Source organism: Biomphalaria glabrata, chromosome 10, assembly GCF_947242115.1.
Source record: "Biomphalaria glabrata chromosome 10, xgBioGlab47.1, whole genome shotgun sequence".
Lineage (NCBI taxonomy): Eukaryota > Metazoa > Mollusca > Gastropoda > Planorbidae > Biomphalaria > Biomphalaria glabrata.
Window position 1 is genome coordinate 11,563,645 of NC_074720.1, and position 20,913 is coordinate 11,584,557.

Below are 20,913 nucleotides of genomic sequence, written 5' to 3' on the forward strand. Positions count from 1 at the left end.
GAATAGAGTAGAGCGATGCAGACAAGCTCATTCAAATCTAATGGGGAAAACAGCTTGTTATCAGCATCCACAATTATTGTATATCATTAAAGTTCTTAACAATTATTGTGTATCTATGAGAGGAATCGTGGGACATGTGGCGAACGCTACAAATAGAATTATTTTACGCTCTCTCTCTCTCTTTTTTCCCCTCTCTTTCGGTTTCTCCCCTTTTTAGCTCATCGCTCAATTGTTACTTCCCCTGACCCTGATACTTATGTCTCGAGTGTTTAGCTGATGAGTGACCTTCGTGAATAATCAATGTAGCTCTCTATCATTGTGACAGTTAAACGGGGTCACATCGTGCTGACATCTTGGACCGAATTATAGATCTAGTGAAAATGTGAACTTTGACAACCAAATTGTACACCCAATCAGTAAAGTTATCAATTAGCAAGTATGTATATATAAACTCAAGAAAAATAATTAGAAGAATTACAGAAATGGGAATCAAATTGGAGCATGTCTTTCCATCCAGAAAAAAAAAAGCCAGTTATTAAGAGTAACAAAAAAAAACAACTAAAACAAATACTTATTGTATCCATGGTAAACCTGTTACACAGACTAAAGATTCTAAATATCTAGGTGTACTAATAAATGAAAAGTCATCTTGCAATCTCCTTATTGATGGAATTATTTTTAAAAAATCAAGCAAAACAGAATTTATTAAAAATATTTTTTTACAAATCAAACAAGAACATAAAACTAAAACGCTATTACAGTAAGTATGATGCCGATATAGTGCCATAAAAAGTACAAAGTGAATGGAGATTTCTTTCTAAACGTTTGATAACTAGGCCTATATGTGCCACAGTTCAAAAAAAAAAATATTCACATCTATAAAGCATGCCACAAGACTATGCAAAAGGCGTCACTGGTGGTCACTAGAAGCAATACTATCACCTCATGGTCACGTGCCCGCAACTCATCAACACGATCAAACTAAAACTTACATAAGATCTTTTTTTTAAATCCGTTTTGTCTCAAGTTAAACAAATGTCCTGATTAGAATGTGTGCTGCAGGGTAATAACAGGGTCGGTCAAACTTCAGCAGCCAAGAAGAGAAGAGATGAAGATGTTACCGTGTGTTTGCGCTGATTGTGCACTGAATTGTTGCCAGGATGCTATGTAGTGAAACAAAAACAGGGAGGAATAATAGGCACGCATGCATTTCAAACGTCTACTCTCTGTGTACGCTTGGAGAAAGGGCAAAAATGAACATTTATCTGGCGCCACAGAAAGGGACAACTCTAGAATAGTTCTGCCATGTTACACGCTACATGTAATGCCCTCGAGGGGACAACTCTAGAATAGTTCTGCCATGTTACACGTTACATACGGTTCGAGATGTGTAATGAGAAGACAAATCCGTAACAGTGCAAGTTATATTTCACAACGAGGACGTCTACATACATACATAGCTATTGCAGGTGAACAAAATCAATGGGGCATTGATGGATTATTGAATGCGCCGAACAATAATAGCCCCTAATGTATATTGACATGGGTGTAATACAATGTTTTGTACAGTGTTGTTGTTTTATATACATCACATCTTGTTTACGTGAAGATGAGTGAGAATGTATATAATAGCCAAGCTCATAGGACTGTTAGCACACATAGACGAACTCAATATGATTAAGAAGTAAAATTATGTATGCTAGTCGACCGGCGGCGTAACATACGCCGCTATTTTGCATGGCCGGTCTTAGGCCCACTGCAACCTATGCGACCGCAGTGGGCCCCTACTTTCAAAGGATCCGCACTTTCATAGGACCCGCTCTATTTCAAGGTGTAGGCTATAAATTATTAAATTAAACCATTTTATAACTTAAAACAGATGTCCCGCGCCCTCCTGTCGATTTACCAGTAGCTCCTAGAATTCTCCCGAAATCGCAAAATATACGAAAAAAGTCCTTAAAATATACGGAAATATATACACAAAAATTAACATTTTGAGGTGTCATTCAATATGGAAAACAATTCTCAAAGATAGATTGAAACATTAATTCCTGCTATTGAGCGGAATCTATGTAGGAAACAGAATTATTATGATATACTGTATGATTTTGCTACAAGCAAGGCTCGTAAAGTAATTCTGTACGTAGTAAAGAATTAATAAAATGCATAGACGAATTTATTTTCTAATAAAAACTCTTAATTTTTTTTTATTATCCGCTTCCTTACCCAAACTTGGCCCCGCGAAATCCGTTTCGCATAGGGCCCCACAATGGTTAAGTCCGGGGGATGGGAGCGGGCAGGGTTTGATAAGTTTAAACGACAGTCAAGCGCGCAGCCAGTCATTCGTAGTGTGAATCTTGTTTTCTCGTGGACAGAAATACTTCTTACTACTCGACTAAATTCTTGAGGGAAGAAGAGAGTTATATATATAGATAGATAGATTTTAGAGACTGTGTACTGTCTAGTGGACAAGAAAACTACTCGTTCTCGTGATTTCGTATGAAATCAATCTCCATCAACCTAAATATACTCAACCAGCTCGTGTTCTTTTCTTCGCATCCGGTGGGTGTATTTATTTAGCGAGTTCACGCAGAGTATCACAGAAGCAAGACATGAATGTTGAAGATACATATCCCAGATAGAGGATGTCTATTTAGATAGGAAGTAGATGTCATGAGACCAGGAGGCATGTGGAAAATACCACAAGTGTGGTACAGAAGACATGGAGATAACCTCAGAAATACAAGCGCAAACAAAGGAAAGGGGGGGGGGGGGGGTCTTAATTTTGGATTCACTTAATTGTATTGTTTTTGTTGTTGTTGTTTTTGTCAAATTATCGAACCATTAGTTTATTTGTTATTGGTATTAAAAATAAAGTGTGACTGTAAGTATGTAGAACTTGTCAAGACTGGAAGTTTCATGTATGTTGTCTAACTACTGAACTGAATAATATTATGGACATATATGACCAGTGACCTGCGGGCCTTCATCTGGGTATTACTGATCTAGTGGATTGGATTTCGAACTATGTCTAAAATTGCAAATGTTCCCTTCACATTTTTTTAGATTTTGTCATAAAAATAAAAGTGGAGTGTAAAATGGGTTTACCCGTTTAGCCCACATATTCATATCTAATATATAAAGCAGAAAGTAAGGCTGATGTATATAATATATGTATGTATGTGCCGAATAAAAATCAAAACCGTTTGACCAATCTTGATAAATCTTGGCATAAAAGTTCCTTAGATCATTGTGGAGACCATATAGTGTATGTTTAATGTCCTCCTACAACCACAACATACATACATACTCATTACATTCTACTTTTTATAGTAGACTTATTATAGCAAGAACGTCGCGTATCTGCACGGGTCTTACAATATTAGAACCACTATCAGTGCTAACATTGCATGTTGATATACCAGTTAAAAGGCAGAGCTCATTATCGATGAAGTTCGAATATCAAATGTTTGACAATGTCAGTATTAACCAACATCAAGATCTAAACTAGACTTTACTAGACCCTCTCTAGCTCATAAGTAACATAGTAGATCTCTGGATTCTAGTTCTAAAATCAAGAAAAGTCAAGAATCAATCTAGATTCTATATATATATATTGTCTGTGAACAATTTGTCATGGAACCTAGATTCTATATAGGCCTAAACATTTGATTAGATCTATTCTAGATCAGAACTATGAATATTATATAATATATATATATATTATTGAATATTATTGAATATGATCACTAAATTTAGATACTAGAGTTACTAGACTCCAACACAATTCATTGTGATAATACTAGATTGCTATATATCTATATAAAATAACAGATCTGGATAACTGAGTGAATTAGTAATAATTAGGTCTAGAAAGGATCTTATCTTTTAAAATATAGATGTTACTTCAAAAGAGAAGATGATATATGTCCTATATCCCTAGGTCAATCTAGTCATGCATGATAATCATTGAATTAAGCTCTGCCAAGTCACTCACACTGGTTTTCCTGGCTGATTCAGGAAACCCTCTAAATAGTAAAGTCTAAGAGTCTAGATCTAGATAATATAACATAATAATAAAGAATTATAGAGCTAGATATATTAATCTAGACTATTCTAGACTAATCTAGACTATAAAAAAGTATAGAATAATATTATATATTTTATATATATGATATATACTCAGACTATTATCCCTATACCTATACTATGATACTTAGTAAGTATTAGCTTAGCTTCCTATATTAAGACTTAAGTCTATATTTAGACTAATTTAGTATAATAGTCTCTATTTGACTATAGTGGGCCCCAATAGGGTAGATCTAGAATTTTGAATTCTAGATCTATAGGCCTACCTATGCCTATGCTGCCTAAGGACATAGACTAATAATAATAATATTAATACAGTTACTAGATTCTACTAGTACTAAGCCTAGGACAGTCGTATATGTATAGATTCTGGATCTAGACACTCTAGTCAAGTCTAAGTATTAGTGACTTATTAGTATTAGTACTAAGTATATTGTATGGCTGCCTGGTCGTGCGTTTTGCACGCTGGACTGTCGTTCAGATTTATCTATGGTCCCGGGTTCAAACCCTGCCCGCTCCCATCCCCCGTCGTTCTGCGGGAGGTTTGGACTAGGAAGTAATTATCTTCAACTCTGAAGGAACATCCGAAACATGTAAAACATTTTACATTTTAACTCTAATTTCATATCTAGAATTCTAGATCTAGAGTAGATAGATCTAATTATTTTAATTTTAATTAGTATATATATATAGTTAATATAGTCTATAGATACATACTGTTACATAGAAAGTTTTACCCATAGCATAGAATCATAGATCTAATCATCTATATAATAATAATCTATATCTAGATCTACTCAATATCTAGTTAGAGAATCAATTAATTATAAATATAGATTATTATTATACTTATAGTATAGTTATAAGTATAACTATTATATTATTATATTATTATATTATAAGTCACTATAAGTATAGACAGTATAGTTGAGTATAGTCTAGTGAAGTCTAGTCTCTAACTCTAGTCTAGACTCTATGATATAGTTACTATAAAAATATAGTCAGTATAGATATAGACATAGACAGTAATATAAATATAATAATATAATTATATAAATATAGATCTAGTTAGATCTAGATTGACTAAGATTCTAGAGACAAAAATAGAGTCTAAGTGAAAGTCTTAAGACTAAGTCACTATCGTCTAAGTCCTAAGTTAGTCTAGAAGTCTAGATTTTTATAGAGTCAAGAGTCAGACTCAGTCACTAGAGAGAGTCTACTTATTTTAAAAGTAACTTTAAAGTAAAGTGTCAATGCTTACCCTAAGCTGTTCTGATTAATCTTCCTTTAAGTAAACCACACCAATGTTGATTTAGCAGATTTAGCACGAAGAAATTAAGATTAACCTATTACTGTTTAATGTTTACGACTGTCAGTAGTGTGAAGTTATGCGCTCCAATGTTTATGTGCACTCACAACCATAGCTAAGCGCCCTCTACGTTTGAAAAATAAAGCTAAATCTATTTTTAGCACATTTTGCTTTTGGAACTTTTATTAGATCTAGATTCTATAGACGATATGGTTTATTCATTGTAGATTCTAATTGTAATTTATGATAAATTAAATTAGATCTATAATATCATACATATATATATATATATAGATCTAGAATAATAGATCTATATACAAGATCTGTATGTCACAAATGGACTGTAGGCCTAAGCCTAAATATCTAGATTCCTATTTATGTACATTTGCCCTTGCGCGACGATGTAAATTCTATAACACATAATTCTAAACTACACATCTGTCCAGGCTAAATCTATTTATTATAACTCCAACCAATGACTTCTTTTTACTTCGATTAACCAAATTTAAATTGGAAGGTAAAAAAATATTAGCAAATAGGCCAACAGCACGTGAGCTTTTGAAACAAAAGCGCAAATAACAAAGGGATGGTCGGAATTATGGTGGGTCAACAGGGTCGGAAAGTTTTTAAATAAAATCTCAATATTCATGCCGATTAATGGAAAGACCCGCAAATACTGTTAAAGAAAATTGAAGACTTTATAACATCAAATCAAATCGTCTTTGTGCAGGATCTATAGCCTATAGTCTCAGTGCAGTGATGCCCAATCTTAGGGCCGGCCCTTGGCGAACCGAATAGTGTGGCCCCAAATGAAATAGAAAAACAAAAACTTAAGACCGAAAACTACGCAATGAAATATAAATCGTGGGAGCACTAAATCTAGATGTACGTCTGTAAGGCGAGTATGTGGCACTGGTTTCGCGCCTTTCCGTCTCCTAAAAGTTCATTTAGAGGTGCTTATGCCAACATATAGGTCTACTCATGCGAAATTAACTTGCTTTTCCTTTAGTTAGGTGTTGAGTTCATTTACATATGATGTTTAAAAAGCCAAATCCCCCAAACACGGGCTGTTAATTTAAGGCACTTGCTTTGCTTTCTCCATTCATAAAACTGTCAATCTCATGCCTAATTTTAAAAATAAAATTAGTTCCTTTTCTCTGCTTAACTTTACTGTGAAATAGAACGCCTGCATATTCGGGCTCTATTCTGTAACTCTTGCTGCCAGTCCTCTGTGTCATCCAACCAGAGCGTCGCATGAGGTTTGCGGGACATGTTCTCCGACAAAATGAATTAGGCCTGCGCATAATAAGAGTTGTGATTACATTACATGGAAGGGCAAACAGGGACATCCTAGTACAACTTGGCGCCACACTTTCATGGAGGTCCTTAGAGCAGGTAGGAAGAGGCTTCAGACATTGCCAGTGACAGATTTTTTGTGGAAGCAGCTCGCCGCCCAAAGCGCCGAACGGTGCCTGAGGATCTAAGTCAGTAAGAATAGCACATACGGTTTTTGAAATAAAACTTTTTATAGCAGGATAATGCTTTGTATTTGTAGATACCTCAGAATATGCATTTTGTTGGCTTTCAATACCGGAAATAATGCTTGCGGCGGGGCTCCGCCCCGCGATGGGGGATATCACAGCGCTACCTCAGACCCCCTTGCTGGCAAGAGCGGGCAGTCTACAATTTTTTCAGTTACTCCAGGAAGAGCCCATTGTAGAATACAATAAACGTCTTCCAAAAGAATGAAGGGTCAGAATGTAATAAAGATTAATTATGCCCCCCCCCTCCGAAAAAAAACCCTGGCTACGCCCATGATGTGTTAGATATGAGTTAGATATATGAGTTATGTATGTGTGTTAGATATATGAATTAGATATTTGTGTTAGATATGTCAATGGAAACACAAACCATCTCTGCTCTCTACCTCTTAGTTTTAAAAAAACATTTCTACCCTTATCTTTCTTCGTTAAAGTGTGACCTGTTTCAACTGCATTCTGCTTTTCATAACACATTTCTTCCATCACTGATAGCATGCACTTATTATAAAGCTTATATCAACTCACTCTGTCTGGTAAAACGTTCGTACACGTTTTTTTTCACCGACACCCAATCAAATACCAACTAAATACTCATCAAAAGAAATAAATCAATGCTGGTTTAATAATAAATGTAACAAAAAGATAACCTTTTTCTTTTTAAATTAAAAAGCCAAGGCAGAAAAAGAGTCCATAAAAAGTACCTTAAAATCAAACATATGAATTTAGAATAATATACCGAATCCACATTTCTATACAGACTGCAAAGAAACTGTGGAAGAGAACACATTTCTAGCGCTATTAGACAATATAAAAATTCAACTGATATACCGGTATTGTCGCAAGCACAACTCGTGATGCCGACTCAAAAAATGTTTTATCTTCCCGCGATGAAATCCTTACAATTAAGGCACCAGACCAGGGGCGTAGCTAGAAATTTTCCATTGTTTGGGGGCCCTTTCATTCATATTTATATTTTTTAATGTAAAAAAACACTCATTTGGGGGATTTTCCCATTCTCCACACTGCACCAGACTTTAAGGCTGTGAAGAAACTCAGATTATTATTATGGCAAGTGATGGAGTTGAGTCATCTAACACAAGATGGAGTAGCAATCAAACTGCATTCCATTTGAATGGAAGTCGGGACTTTTTGTTCCAGGCATAGCTAAGCTTGCAGTTCATGAAGTGGAAATCAGGCACAGAGAAGAAACAGGATTTATGTCTTATCCACTGGGAAAGCCAACAGAATGACGCTGACTTTTAAGATATGCCAAATTGACCATTACCGGGTACCACAAAGTCCAGAGAATTTACGAGCCATTGATTGTCTCCTACCGGTACATAAAAATTAGCCGCCACTCCCACGTGTGTTCATGCCGAGTGGTCAACAAGCCCACAATAGACATTTCTAAATGTCTAAATAGTTAGTTCTCAGTTGATGATTGTTTATTGATGAAGAGCGATGTAATGCAATACTAAATGTGACAAAGAGGCGTTCAAAATGTCTTCCCCCATAAACATTGTGTTTTCAGATGTATTTGCAGTTACGTATACAAGAGACAATGGATGCGTCCTGATGTATTGCTGGAGTTTTATTTCTTTTTCATTAAATCCGGGCAGAATCTGACATGCTGACATTTGCATCTGATCACTTCTAAGCCATTTTTTGTTTATAGCAGCATCAAACATCATATGCATTACTTTTCAATTGTATTTGTAACAAAACTAAAAAGGAAACCAATTTATTTAACAAACGTTTAATGATGACGAATATGCAACAAAACATGGTATGAAACTTCATATTTTTGGTTCAATTCTTTGTACAAGACATGTCAAGATGCATAAACCACAGCATCAAATTTAAGCCAATAAAAATCCTTTTAGGTTTAAAAAGAGACTCAATATTACACTTTGCTTTGGTCTCCACAGAAAACACAACATCTATCTTAAAAATAAAAATTTACTATTTCTCAATTATCCAAAACATGTGACCCCTAAACTCTGCAACAAAATTTAACAGCAAAAAAGTTGAAAAAAAAAAAAAAAAAAAAAAAAAAAGATTTACACAAGTATTTTGTATCAAAAGGTAAATTCATGACATATACAAAAATGAGGTGGTGAATTGTGAAACCAAACAATGACTTTGCATGTTCAAAGTTTAAAACTAAATACATTACATAGCAGCCGCACCCCCTCCCACTTACTTTGAACAAATGTTATAACAACAGAAAATGATCATTAAATTTACTAGTATAATAACAGCAATGAAAGGTAGCAAATGTCCAGTAGCCACTAAAAGTTTGCACCGGTACAACATTAACTCTGTGCAGCAGAATGGTTAAGGGGTCTTCTTGTAACTATAAAAACACAACTGCCTAAAAAAAGTCTTTTGACTGTACACAAATTATGGTTTAGGTCATCCATCCATGATAGTATCAGATCATTTACAACAAATTAATCATTCATTCTAATGGTTAAAAAAAAAAAAGTCTAGTTCTAGACCAATGCAGATTAAATAAGCCAAGTTCTTATCTCATTTTGTAATTCAGGCTGCAGGTAGCTTCAGACAACTCTCCATGGAAATCAATACTCACTGTAAAATCCAGATCTCTCTAAACAAAAGAAAAAAAGTAATACATATTATATTATTTAATGAGTGTATTTGAGGTACTGTTTATTACTTTTAGAAACTGCTTAAATCCTCCTCATAAAAGGCAACATATAAAACAGAGACAGTAATACATATTTGTTTGTTAAGAACTTAGTTAATTGATAGTGCAATGTCAATAAACTTCTGACCAAATGATGGGCCCAACAGACTAAGTAAACTAAAAACACATTCTTACTTCTAGTTCTAAATGTACATCTATACATTTTTGGAGGTGCAAACTATTTCTAAGGAGATAAAGTGGACTGCAGGACTTCTTAAGGGGAGGGTAAGGTAAAACTACGCCAAGGATGACACTGGCATTTGTGTACTGATGAGAGGCTAGACCTATTAGCGTTAAAAAGAGTTCCTTAATTCTATGCAATCTGAACATGGAAATGTGTTTTATAACAAGAAAGTAAGATGGATTGGTGGCAGGACATTTCTAGCGAGTTTGGAAACTAACAAAACTTAACAGTGCCTTTCTCTCATGATAAAAATTGGTTTGCAGAATGTGAAATATCTCAAATTCAGCATGGATCTCAGACTTAGCTTTTTTTAAAGATATTTTCCACCCCATTAACAAAAGAAACATTATGATACAGGGAAAAATAATTTTATAGCATTATCTGAGGGCCACCTTAAAGGTTTCAAACTCTTACAAGTTACAAATGAGATTTTAAGACTTCCATGCTATTGAAAGATTTAATACAAAATTTCAATTAGTGTTGGGCCCTCTTCTAAAAAAAAAAAGGTTGCCCATCAGTGTTATAGATCTAAGTCACAAAAAATTAAGACTTTTCATGATGTCTAAACTATGTTCACTCTCACTAGACATATCTAGATCTAAGTTATAAAAATTCATGAATTTTAGGTTATGTGCAAATTTTCTTCACTAGATTTAATTTAGATCTAGATTTAAGTCACTAGAATTCACAGATTTTCATGGTTATGTGTGAACTATGTTCACTAAGAATTGACTAGATCTAGATCATCAGAACCAGTAGGCCTATAAAAGCAATACTGGTCTGAGGATTAAGTCGTACAATAATTGACTAGGTGAAGGAGGACTGTACATGGTAGGTTGGCAAAGGTGGAGATGTCCATATCACAATGTTCTATGCATAAGCTATAGACTATATCTAGAGTGTTGTTTTAACCCTAGTGGCGGACTGAAAGGGTTAATGTGTGTGTGACCTACTGACACACGAGAATAAGGCGAATCACAGGTCAATGGCTGTTGAACAAGGGACAGTACTGCCAATGCATGCAAATATGGCCCGTGCTGTGGTCATGTGACGAGAGCCTTCACGGACCAGAGATAGAGCGTGTTAGAAAGGAGTCAGTAGAGTCCAGGACAGCAAGCAGTAAGGACTTTGTGCTACGAAGTGAGTCCTCGAAAATGTAGCTGTATGAGCTAGAGAGACTTGTAGTGATTAGTTAGGCAGTTCTGTTGTGTAGCAAAGCATTTAAGTTAGTGTAGCCAATTGTGTTTATTGGCTGTTGTTGATGTAATTGTAAATAAACCACCACCTTGTTACTTGTTGTCAAGTGTTTACCAGATCCCTAACACAAGTCAACTTCTTGAACTAATTATTTAGCCTACTCATTTAATAAAATGAAACATACGTTGTTCTGTTTATTAGGTGTCATTGTAATGACTCCATCAACCTCTTCACCTTTCTTGATGGTCAGATCATTGTCACCCAAATAAAACACAGTCTGTTTCCAGTGCGTGTATGGTGCATCAGGAGCTAAAGGCAAACAAAATCACAAAATTTAATCAATGAACATAAAAAGCAAGGAATGAATTTTTTTTTTTTAAATACTGTGAATGCTGTTCTATCAGCTCATCTAAACATTTCCTAGTTTTTAATTACTCACAGGTTGAGAATCCGGTGCGTTTGTGGCACTTGGTGAATTCAATGTTGAAAAATGTGACAAGGGCATGCAGGTAATCATTTCGACGGCAGGTCAGTCGAAATGGAGCAGTAAATGCAATATCTCCTTCTTTCACTGTGTAAATATCAACCTCCTACAAAAAAAAAAATACAATTGATCACTCTCGCATTCTTCATTTGTAGACTAGATCTAATTGCTATTAAGAACCAATCATCGTATAGATCTGGGCGCAATGTGTTCACCCCACCTTTTCTGTCCCCCCCCCCATAGGACGGCTCAGCGCGACCTCCGTGACCGCTCGTAAGCTAGCCTAGAGAGATTGAGAAAAAAAAAAAAGGTATGAAATGCGTAACGCGATGGGTTAAATTCATATTTGCGTACTGGCTGTCATGTTTGGGAGATTTTGCGTAACAGTAGGAAAGTCTGTACTAGTACTACCCATACCGACATACGCTAGAACATTGTCTTTTGTAGTGCAGTCTTGCCATTGCATGCCCATGATGGAATGAGACATCTTTGGGGAAAATGTTCAAGTCTACATAAATCACTCATATCAAACAATTTAAAAGCAAGTAATAAACAATAACTATTTTCCTCACAAGGCCAAAAATGTTATGTATAGGAACTTTCTACTTCTAAGTACATGATTATCATTAAAAGTCTCATATGAATCTTGCGGTCTAACCTGCATTATTAGCATGGTGTTATATCAATCTCTACTGATGAGAACTGGTTTTTATGTTTTTCCCCCCCTCCACTTTCTTTTCTTTTTAGAAGTTTTTCTACATACAGCAATGATACAAATGTTTAGAGAATAATGAACTTACTTTCACCAAAAAAGAATTGGTAACAACTTGCTTGGGGTCAACAACATCAACAAGTGGTTCCCTTATAGCCACATCTCTTATACAGCTCATATCAAAGCCATAAACACTGTCCCACCCTAAAAATAGAAATAATGGAACCAAATGACAATTATAAAGAGGTGAAAAGTAACACTAATTTTTTTTTACAAGTTATTTAACACATGCTTATTCAGACATTTGATCACATGTACATTCTCAAATCTTTTCAACATAAATTTATTTATAGCCATTCAGAACCACTATGCTCTGCATATATTAAATAACATTTTTTAACATTTGTCAAGAAAACTACATGTATACAAGTCTTTTTGGATATTAAAACATGATTTCTGCACCAAAAGTCAATATGAAATTTCAGGAGAAACCATAAAATTCCAGCAAAAAAAAATTATAATAATAGTCATAAAAGTTGGTGTAATTTATGTTTAATAACAAAATTTAATTAAAAATCATATGATATACAAAATTCCTATCTTCACTTAGTTAAGAAAATTCAGTGTTCACATACTGCCTAAAGATATCCTGTCTATTAAAGTTGACACTAAATAGGACTGGAATGCAGCAGATCTTGTGGTTAAAATGTAATTGTCTCATTGTGTAAATTCAGATTTAATGCTAGCACAGTTATCCGCACTTATACAGCCAAAAAGAACAAAGCTGCTCAAAGTGGCATATAAACCATTTAAGGAGCCATCAAAATCTTCAAATGGACATATAGGCCTTTGCCATTCCATTCTGCAATGGAGATTTTACAAAGAGTTAGAGAACTGTTGCCAGCAGAAGCTTTCTGCTTTCCATTTGGGAATTCTCCTGGAAGTTAATTTTTTGTGTCTAAAAAAACAATGACAACAAAAAGTTTTAAGTGTCATTGAAGATGTCATTTAAAAGTCAATTTTTTTTTCAAGCTTAAGTGCATTAAGCGTCTTGAATTTAGGTATTTTTAATACTAACGTAAGTTGTAGATCTAAATCTAGTATTCAAGATGACAATCCAATGATAGAGCTATCAAGTCTTAAGTAGATAAGATTTACGATTCTTGTATTTATTAGGACTAGATTCTAGATTTAGCTTAGATTGAACACAGTGCACTGTTGCACAGAAGTAATATGATCTGAAATGTAGTCCGATGAAAATATAAAGGTACAAAATAAAACAGGAAAAATGAAGTCTTAAAATTAGATCTAGATCTATAAGGTCTGAAGATGTGTAACGGTGGTCCAATTTTGATGAAAATCAACAAGTTCATTGGAAAAAATCAATCTGATAACGATACCTTATAAAACTTTTGTCAATAAGCAGTAAACACATTCTGCGCAGACTTGGAAAACGCTGTCAAATTTTATTTTTGCATGCATCAGCATCTTCTGAATTAATGGTGCCCATTTTTTTAATGCTATTTTTTCCCCGATCAGTGAAATTCTAGGACATCCAAGGAGCTATTTTAAATTCCAGGAGATGTCCAGGACTTTTTGAATTTTTTTAATTCCAAGAGCTTTCCAGGACATCCTGGAATTTCAGGAGGCAGTGGAAACCCTAATAAAAGTATTTTATCAGACACAACACACAAGATTCTTAATTTAGATTTGAACTTTTAATTTAACAACTAGTAAACTAAAAACTTACAATTGATCTTTTCATCTTTATACTGTCTGTCTTCTATGGCAGTAACATACAAAGTGGCCCTGTCTGGAAATATTAGCCCATCAGGTGCCTGAAACATTATAGCATTTTAACTTAAAAACAAATGTATCTTAACATACAAACTTCAATATATAAAAATGTGCAACCACAGTTTATATTTTAACTAACTATATGAAATTCAAATCTGCGCCAGTATTTATCTGATAGACCAAATACACATTAACTGAATTTAATTTTATAATCAATATAGTGTTACCCCTCTATGAACTAAGTTACAGAGAGAATAAAAGCTAACAATTTACATGTTATGAATAAACTAGCCAGATATTACCCACAGGACTTAGTTTTGTATTACTCATCTAGTGGATTGTATTTCTAATCTATGTCAAACTTAGCTAATGTTCCTTTCATGTTTTTCTCTTTCGCCACAAAAATAAAAGTAGTTTTGCAAAAAATGGGTTTACCCATTAACCCAAATCAAATATAAAATATCTGTGTTGTCATTATATGAAAAAAAAGAGTCCTTGTAATCACAACAAATTTCCATAAGGATCAATAAAGCAGTCTTAGTCTTAGATTGGTCTAATGGTTTTGACTTCTATTCGGGACATACATACGCCTTACTTTAAGCTTTATATTATAGATTTACTAGGCTAAAACTATTAGTGGTTTACTACTAACTGAAATAATAAACTTACCAGCCATTTGTCTCTAGCAAAGATGACTGTGTTGAGCATGGACTCGTAGAAAAGACAATACCCCATCCACTCAGAAATAATAATATCAACCTTGTCTATATCAGCTGGAAGAGAAACTTCTTCAACTTTTCCACGCACAAGAGAAATAACTGTAAATCAATAAATAAAAAATTATGTACAATTCACTGAATGATTATGAGAATACAAATATATAATGTATATTAACAAGCAATGCTAAAGAAATACCATTATCCAATTTGTTGGCAGCTATGATCTTCTCGGCATAGTCAATTATACTTGAACATTCAATCTGTCAACAAAATTTTTATTATAAAAATTTATTCAACACTTATAGCAGAAAAAGAAGCAAATATGAAAACACCAAAATAATATCTTTCTCAATCTTGCTTCCTTAAATATGCTCTTACAATATGATAAAGGGTGGTGTGTGGTGGCATGACACCAACACGGTTAAGATGTGTACAAATAATGACCCAAGAAACAGAGTATGGGCAGCTAGTGTACAAGAGTAGAGGGGTCTTATTTCCTAACACTTGCAGTTAATACCAGAGGTAGGATGTGTGTCAGTTATATAGAAGAATAATTTTGTTTTGTATCCAAAAATACTGTATATAGTATTAAGGACAGCTTATACCCCCCCTATGGTTCAAAATTATCTTTTTTTTTTTAAATATTATACAGCATTCATTTCTGAACAATTTGGAGTATACAACATGTCTAAATTCAAAGTGGAAGTATTTTAAATATGTGTTTATATTTTGTATACTAACTTAGTTTTTACCACAGAGGTTGTCGATTTTTGCTGTTTTCTCCTATTAACCATTTTCATATTTTTTTTTGTTCAGTGATGGTGTGAATATTTTGCCTTGAAATGTGGCACAAATAATGTTGTATATACACGTATGAAAGTGAAGCAGAATAATTATAAAAGGTTGAAAACTTTTAGAGTAATACATTTTTTCTATGCCTAATCCCCTATAAAAACTTGAAATAATGGGCCACAAACTTGTCTAGAGCTGTAACTTTTTTTTTCTATTTAATTTCTTCTTCATTCTCATTGTTATATTGGAGTGTTCAGATGACTAGACCAATACATGAGATGAACTGTGCAGTGGTTTCCAAATCAGGGAGCTCTCCATATAGTTTTCTTTCTATTGGGGTGATTTGGGGCCAATGTCTTATTCAATGATTACGGTTAATTCTGCTTCACAATCTTCTACTAGTATTGAATAATCAACAGCTGAAGTTTTATTGAACTAGCTTTAGTAGTTTTCAAGAAAACTTGACATGAAAATTAACTTTTTCTTTTATCATTTTAGCTAAAAAAAAAAAAAAAAAAAAAATTTAAGAAAAAGCCCCCCCCCCCCTTTTTTTTTCTCAAAAAAGTGGATATAAAGAAAAATTATTTAATTTTCTTCTTATTTGCATGCCTACACATAATGAAAAAGCATTTTTTATTATAAAAACATGTAATGTAATCAAAACATTATGTAAAAAAAAAAAAAAATATCAACAAAAGTATCTGACCCCAATGACACGACGAGCTCCAGCCTTAGCAGCAAACATACACAGAATGCCAGTACCACATCCTACATCTAGAACAACTTTATCTTTGAAGAGGTGTTTGTTATAGTACATGGAATTTCTGTACGTTAATGTGCGAACCTCATCCTTTAACATTTCCTGAAAATAAATAACATTGAAATTAGGCATATGTCTTGATATCATATGTTCATGGTGGTAGGGAGGTGGAAACATTCAACAAATATTATCTCTCATCCTTAGCCTATCTTGTTTTCCCAGAGGCAGTGGGAGCCTATTTCTCCGGATCTATATCTACAAGTAGTCCTCTAAATCGAAAATCTTTAAAATTGTCTCAGTGAATACAAGTGCCAATTAAAAGTGTGTTGTTTTTTTTTTGGCCAAAGTTGTAACCAGTGTAAAATATGGTAAGTGGAGATGGGATATATAAATATTCTAAGCTGTTTTATAAACATGAACGCAGACATGCCTACCCCTAAGACCCAGAATGTGGAACACTCAGGTTGAAAATGTGGAATTTTGGGCCCCAATGTGGAACATATGCGCGTTTACGTTTGTTAGCCATACTGTACGCAATAAATAAAACTTCAATTATAATTACTTTAATAACAATACTAGTTTGCTTCTTATAAATTAGATGTAAATAGTATAATATAATTAAAAGTAAGAAAACCTTAAATTCATAATTATGTCCTTTGGCTTTGTTTGAAATCAATAGTTCTAACTCCTATGTGATTATTCTAGATCTACCGGTACTTGATTATCTATCCTTTTCTAGGGCTCTACTCTAGTCACTCTAGAAGTTGTCTCTAGTGCTAGATCTAAAATAATTTAAGAATGTCTATTAGTAGCACTAGTCTAGGACTAGACCTACATCTAATAAGTCCTCTAAGTCTAAGAACACAGATTATAATAATTATATTATAGATCTAAATATTTATGTCTAGATCTATGGACTTATTGAGAACTAAATTTATTACATATGATAATGATACATAGAAATCTAGAGATCTATCACCTTCTAAGTCTATTTGAAGTATTTCTCTAGATACTAAGAATAAGATAGATCTAGATTTAGTATCATCTACTGATCTAGTTAAATCTAGTAATCTAGTGCTAGATCTAGATACTAATTTTAAATTTAGACTATGTAAAAAGTAGATATATTATATAGCCTTATTTAGATCTAGGCCTTAGCCGTACTGTGTCTTAGTTAATTAATTACATTTAGATCTCATCTAGGTCTAGATCTCTAATAACCTATTTGAATAGAATTACCTAAGAAACCAGTTTAGACGTTAGTGTTAGAATAGTGCCTTTGTCTGGAAAAGAAAGGGATTTGAATGGAAAATTAGGCTTATTAGCACTTACTAGATTCTAAGAATAGATCTAGACCTAGAGTACTAGATCTAGCTCAACCATATCTTCGTAAATTTAGGACACACCGGGTCCGGGAGGAGATGAAACGTAAACAATAAACACAGACCTAGATATATTTTATTTTACATTCAGTATTTTCATTTCGCATTATTTATAAATAATGAAAAAATCGGCGATTTTTTTTTGTGTCGGAATTCAGACTTGGCGGAACAAAAAATCGTGAATGCGGAACATGTGAGCTTTTTTGATGCTTTTGCGGGATGGTTCCGCATAATGCGGGACTGTAGGCATGTCTGTGAACGCTATCTTTAACTAGATTAAATGAATGCATATTTTTACTAGGTTTCTGTGACTCAAGACTACATTATGTCTATGCAAGTTCTAACCACAAGCCAAAACAAACAAACACAAAATTACCTCATGAATTCCAAAATGTGCATATGAGTCAAAATAGTAATCCTTAGAGGTCATGTCTTCTGGTGCCAAATGTCCATTACTTTTCAGCTCGTCACCTGAACCTGTGTTGCTTGTTGCAGTTTGGGCATTTGTGTTGATATCACCACTGCTACTACTGGGTATGGACTAAACAAGCCAGACATAAAAAAAAATTAATACTATCTAACTACATCTCGACATCTAATAGACACAGTCCCACTGTAATTCAATAGATCTTGACTTCACTAGCCGTGACTAGCGAAGACTAAAGTAATAGATCCTAGAATGCTAGATCAGTAACTATTTTTAGCAATTTTAGATTATAATATAATAATTTAATTAACAAGATCTAGAATCTAGATAAATTCTAAATTAACTAGATCTAAATTTAAATCTAGAATTAGATCTATAGTAGTTTATTTAATTCGGACATTACATGAATTCGAACATTCACTGTGGTCATTAAATAATTATTTAAATATTTTTTTTATAAAACTAGCATGCTGTATAATGTGCTTGTCCATTTTCCAATGATTCTGACCCAATTTCCTTCCATTTAGCTGTCTTTTTATGAAAGAAAAACGAATTTCAAATTTGCTAGTCAGGTTGTTTTTTCCTATGTTACCCGGATGACTTTAACTCTTCCTAGAGTTAAGACTATATTTTTTGATTGGTTAAGTCTATACTAATGAGCCCGGCAATATTTATTCTGTTTTGGAGCTGATTTATTTCATTTATAAGCCAAGTTGTTTGATTCCATACACACACAAAAATTAAATTACGATTTTCTTACCAAAATTTATTTGGGACAGCCAGTTTGGACATCAATGTTAATGATCTTATATTATATTTGTTCGTTTCTTGTTGTTTTTTTAATAGAGAATAAATGAGCAAATGTTTGGAGTGAGCTTGGTACATTGAATGAAGTTAAATGCTTAGATCTAGACCTACTAGATAGATCTAGATTTATATAGAGAGAATATAGAGGATTCATCTAGGCAAGAATGGCTATCCTAACCTGTACCATACTACAAAAGATCATCTGTATTAGAAATTTATAAAATTAATAAACAAAAAACACAAATATTCAACACACATCTAATCATGCAAACATAAAATAAGTCTAAAAGTCGGCATAGAAGTCAGTATACCAGTTACCCTAATTTAGGTAGAATAAGTGTGTTCATATTTTTATTTTTTGTTCGTATTTATGCATACTATAAGAACATCTTAATAATTTCATGTGAGGGGCTATTCCTGAGGATCTTAAAATTTAGTTATAATGCTAATATAGAATTAAAATCTGAGTTTATTGATGCCTGAAAATAGAGACTGTCCGAAATAAATTATGGTGTCCGGAATCAAATAATGTGGGTCAAATTTGTCCGAATTAAATGAAAACACACAGCTTCTTTGACCTTAAATTCAAATATAATAACAAATATAGGTTAGGGGTACAAATATAAGTAGTCATCCTTATTCTCCTTAACTAAAGAAGATTTTGATACTTCATTTTCTTTTCTATGTCAAACCATTGTCAAATAATGCGCTGTCAAAGTGAAACTTTCAATTTGGGCCTTGGGCCTCTAGGTGTCCGAATTATAGCATAACTACTCTAGATCTAATTCTAATCTAGATAATTTAAAATCATTATTCAGCTGAAATTTCCCACTCACCCGCTCTCTAAAGCACACTGACACTAATCTATAGTGACTATAGATCTAGTATTCTATTTTCACTTCACTAATAGGCATAGCACAGTGACACTGCCTAGAATTTTTAGTCTAGATCTAGAGTAGTTTTTATGCTATTCAAACACCTAAATTCTAAATAGTCTATAATATAATGACTATAGTCTATAGGCCAAAAATTGACTTTTACAGTGCATTATTTGAAAGATAAGGAATAATGGTTTATGCATAAATATGAATAATGAATGCAAAAAATAAAATGTGAACACACTTATTCTACAAATATTAGGTCACTCAAGTCACTGACTAAGTGACGGGGACATCAGTCACAGTGACTGACTTGACTGAGTCTTGAGTTAGTGTGTCTTGTGCCACATTCACAGGCTCAGCAGGCAGATCTACAATTTAATTTAATTAGATCTAGATCTATTTAATTATAAATTTAATATTATAATTATATTACAATGCTGTGATATAGATATATATTATAAATTCTAGATCTATTATAGATCTAGATCTGGTTTATCATATTTATTATGGTTAATTTATGATTTATCCATCGAAGTCCCAAATTGAGGCCGAGCACGTTTTTTCGTTTTTGTAGGCTCTCAAATCGAGATTTTGTTTATTGTGAATTGCATGACTAAGAATCAATCGTTAATATTTTAAGCACACTTAAAAGATATGAAATCTCGATACAGATATAAATATACAGGCTTTTGTAATCTAGCAGTGAATTATGCGATGTAATTTAAATCTAAAATAACGTTAGACAAGATTTTTTATTCTATTTCAAGAAATATTACCTCCATCGGATCAGCCATTTTTACAAATGATGCACATGGAAAATTTATGCGCAAATTACCGGCGCCAGTTCCGAATATAACCGGAAACTCGTTTTTTGGATGCCAACTTTTATATTTTAAAATTATATTGTAAAAATACACCGACACTAACACATTTTATTCAATTCCTACTGGAATTTACTGGATCTAAAAATCTTTAAAAAATATTAACTCACACTTTAATCATAGAATGAAAAAGGTAGAAATCTGAATAATTTATTTTAGAACTTACTTAGAACTTCATACTATCGACCTGAAATTTTGCGTTGTGTTTACATTCATTTTTATCTCTGCTTTTTGTAAAGAA

The 20,913-nt window shown here is 33.4% G+C and overlaps 2 protein-coding genes across 2 annotated transcripts in view; both read right to left on the reverse strand.

Annotated features, from left to right (window-relative positions):
• LOC106073085 (tetraspanin-18-like) overlaps positions 1 to 5,513 on the reverse strand; it is a 35,021-nt gene extending 29,508 nt beyond the window's left edge. Inside the window, exon 1 of the mRNA XM_056042957.1 lies at positions 5,351 to 5,513. The gene's annotated coding sequence lies outside the window, so the exon portion shown is untranslated. The remainder of the gene's footprint in view (positions 1 to 5,350) is intronic.
• A 3,166-nt stretch (positions 5,514 to 8,679) lies between these two features.
• LOC106071949 (protein arginine N-methyltransferase 1-like) lies at positions 8,680 to 20,655 on the reverse strand. The gene is made up of 10 exons (XM_056044394.1): positions 20,568 to 20,655; positions 18,053 to 18,217; positions 16,241 to 16,396; positions 14,939 to 15,002; positions 14,693 to 14,841; positions 13,977 to 14,064; positions 12,315 to 12,430; positions 11,470 to 11,620; positions 11,215 to 11,339; positions 8,680 to 9,550 (listed from the first exon to the last, which is right to left on the reverse strand). Exons 1-10 carry the CDS (start codon positions 20,583 to 20,585, stop codon positions 9,467 to 9,469), a joined length of 1,116 nt encoding a protein of 371 aa, XP_055900369.1. The 5' UTR covers positions 20,586 to 20,655; the 3' UTR covers positions 8,680 to 9,466.
• Between the last annotated feature and the right edge of the window lie 258 nt (positions 20,656 to 20,913).

Bases quoted from the DNA above. Each gene is read 5' to 3' on its own strand.
- LOC106071949 (XM_056044394.1), bottom strand. The intron at 14,065-14,692 runs GTAAGTTTATTA...ATAATGTTTCAG, and splicing joins TTGCTAGAGACAAATGGCTG to GCACCTGATGGGCTAATATT. The intron at 11,340-11,469 runs GTGAGTAATTAA...GTTTGCCTTTAG, and splicing joins ACGCACCGGATTCTCAACCT to CTCCTGATGCACCATACACG.